This window comes from Phyllobates terribilis, unplaced genomic scaffold, assembly GCF_046119375.1.
Source record: "Phyllobates terribilis strain yellow unplaced genomic scaffold, ASM4611937v1 Scaffold_9__5_contigs__length_417890890, whole genome shotgun sequence".
Classification (NCBI taxonomy): Eukaryota; Metazoa; Chordata; class Amphibia; order Anura; family Dendrobatidae; genus Phyllobates; species Phyllobates terribilis.
In genome coordinates, this window is record NW_027362769.1 from 106,453,467 (window position 1) to 106,456,518 (window position 3,052).

A 3,052-nucleotide genomic window follows, 5' to 3' on the forward strand; every position below is an offset into this window, starting at 1 on the left:
CACATCGACGTCATTTACCATGAGATGCACCCTGCGACAATACAGCCTCCACCCCCACTTCAGACGTGTCAACTTCTACAATAAAAACTGAGTGACGTCAGGCTGTGTGAGAATCGGCGCAGATGCAAAACACTCCTTCAATGTATCAAATGCCTCCCTGGCCAGACTGGACCATTTGGAAAAGTCCGTCCCATTCCTGGTTAGATCAGTCAGAGGTTTGGCCACTACCGAAAAGTTTTTGATGACCTTACGGTAGTAGTTGGTGAAAGCCAAAAACCTTTGTAACACCTTTAAGTCCTCAGGATGATCCCAATCCGATACCGCTCGGACTTTCTCCGGATCCATGTATAAACCAGTGGACGATAAACCATAGCCCAGAAAAGAGAGCTCCTCAACCGAGAACATACATTTCTCTGGTTTGCCAAATAATTTTTTGCCTCTGAGTATCTGTAAGACCTGCTTGACATGTACCTGATGGGACTCAAGGTCAGGCGATTAAATTAATTTTTCATCAAGATAGATAACAAATCTACCTGCCAGGTGACTAAAAATGTAATTTACAAAGTGATGAAAGATGGCGGGAGAATTAGTCAACCCAAATGGCATCATGAGGTTGTCATAGTGTCCCTCAGGTGTATTGAAAGCTGTTTTCCATTCACCCCCCTCTTTGATACGAATGAGATTATACACCCCCCCTAGATCCAGTTTAGAAAAACATTTTGCACCTATGATCTAGTTAACGAGGTACAGGATGAGAGGGAGAGGATACGGATCCCGGACTATGATCTGATTGACTTTGCGGAAATCTAGGCAGGGGCATAACCCCCCGTATTTTTGCTTACAAAGAAAAACCCTGCAGCAACGGGGAATGAGAATGGTCTGATATGACTCTTTGCCAGACTTTTCGCGATATAGTCCTTCATGGCCTGCCTCTTTGGACCAGAGATATTATATAGTCCGCTCTTTGACAGCTTGGCCCCAGGAGTAAGATTGAAAATAAAGTCATAAGGACGATGGGGAGGTAATTATTGGCACTCCTGCTCCGAAAACACATCCCCAAAGTAAGACAGGTATTCAGGCACATATTGGGTACCCACCCTGGCTAGCCAGGTGCCCAAGCAGTGTCCTTGACAATATTCGCTCCTCTTTTCCACCTCCAGAGTCTGCCAATCTACCACAGGGTTGTGTAGCGTAAGCCAAGGTAGACCAAGAACTACAGGAGAGGGCAGACACTCTAACACATAATAGTCAATAGATTCTGAGTGCATGGCCCCTACCTGTAGATATATATCTCGGTCGACTTGAGCAAAATATCCCTGGCTCAAAAGTCAATGGCGATTATGGATAAAGTCTAGACCAGTGGTTCTTAACCTTGTTTGAGGTACCGAACCCACCAGTTTCAAATGGACATTCACCGAACCCTTCTTTAGTGATAAATCAAATATGATTTTTTTCCAAATTCAAGACATAGGTATATGTTTTTTTACTGGTACACAAAATGAACCGTGCATGAACATCACCTTGATCAAAGAACAAAACCAACACAGTGCATGAACTCACAACAAATTACATACCTGCAAATCAGTGTGACTTCTGCTGTTGTTTTTGAGAGAACAGTTCAGATATGCGTGGCTTCACCTTGGCAAGTGCTACTCTCATGTCATTTTCACAGCAAAGTCTGTTCCTTCTCTTTGTTTTTATGTCCAGCATCCTCGAAAAGGATTGTTCGCAGAGATATGTTGTAACAAATGGTATAAAAAATTCCAGGGCTTTCTTAGCAATAATTGGGTACTTTTCTAACTGTCGACACCAAAACGTTGAGAGTGTTGTTGTTCTGAAGAGTTGCTGATGAACCTGGCTCTGCTGAATTTCAATGATTTTGTCGAGGTATTCAGAATTGACATCTGCTGTCTCAACAGCAAACGTGAACGGCTGTCTCACCCATGCTGGATATGACTCTCTTGTAGGGAAATATCCGTCGACAGACTTTGCAAGCTCATCTAAGTGCGTGGCAATTGTTTGCTTCAGTTCCATGGATACAGAAATGTCTCCGATTCCAGACACATCTTCGATCTTACTTACACAGTCGTCCAGAAGGGGAAAGTTTGCGAAGTTATTGTTCTCTGTTCGTCGTTTCCATAACGGTAGTTTTTTTTGAAAAGCCTTCAGGTTTTCTTCTACTTCCATGATGTTGACTCCACCACCCTGCATCTGCTGATTGAGATGATTTAGAGATGCAAATATATCAGCCATGTACGCTAAAATGAGAATGAACTCAAGATTTTTGAAGCAATCTGCATGACAATGTTGGTGTTCTTGCAAAAACAGGGCTAATTCCACACTCATGGCAAAAACACGATTCAGCGCTTGTCCCCGGGATAACCACCGAACATTAGAATGGTACAGGAGTACCTCGAATTCAGAGCCTATTTCTTTACACAGCTCACTGAAGATGCGGTGCCTCAGAGCACTATTTCGCACATAGTTCACACATTCCACTACAGATTTTAATACTTCTGCCATTTTTGGAGGCAAGGTTTTTGTTGCCAACGCATGCCTGTGCAGAATACAATGCGCAACAATGATGTGTGGTGCATCGGCTTTTACTAGCGCACCAAAACCAGACTTTGTTCCCAGCATGACTGGAGCTCCGTCCGTACAAACTGCAGAAACCATATCCCATGAAAGATTTTTGTCTCTCAGGAAGTCATCCACAAGCTTCTTCACATCGGCTGCCTTAGTTGTTGTTGTAAGAGGCTTACAAAATAAAAACTCTTCTTTTATCATGTTGTCTTTCACATATTGCACGAAACCAGCAAGCTGGCTTAGATTAGAAACATCTGTGGTCTCGTCGAGTTAAAGGCTGAATTTTGCCAGACTTGAAATTAGATCTTAGATTAACGCTGCTGGGATTTATGAGTGTTTCACCGATGGTGTGCGGCTTGCCCTGCTTTGCGATTAAGTAAGCAACTTCGTACGATGCGGTGAGGATCGGTTTGTTCACGGGTACAAATCCAAGAGCAGGCAGAGTGGCCCTTTCATCGAATCTGGC

At 43.5% G+C, this 3,052-nt stretch overlaps 1 protein-coding gene across 1 annotated transcript; it reads right to left on the minus strand.

Annotated features, from left to right (window-relative positions):
* Nucleotides 1-1,581: 1,581 nt before the first annotated feature.
* Nucleotides 1,582-2,787, minus strand: LOC141161301 (protein FAM200C-like). Its single transcript, XM_073646115.1, has one exon. The coding sequence runs from the start codon at nt 2,785-2,787 to the stop codon at nt 1,582-1,584; it is 1,206 nt and encodes a 401-aa protein (XP_073502216.1).
* Nucleotides 2,788-3,052: the final 265 nt, after the last annotated feature.

Bases quoted from the DNA above. Each gene is read 5' to 3' on its own strand.
- LOC141161301 (XM_073646115.1), bottom strand. From the start codon at position 2,787: ATGATAAAAGAAGAGTTTTTATTTTGTAAGCCTCTTACAACAACAACT.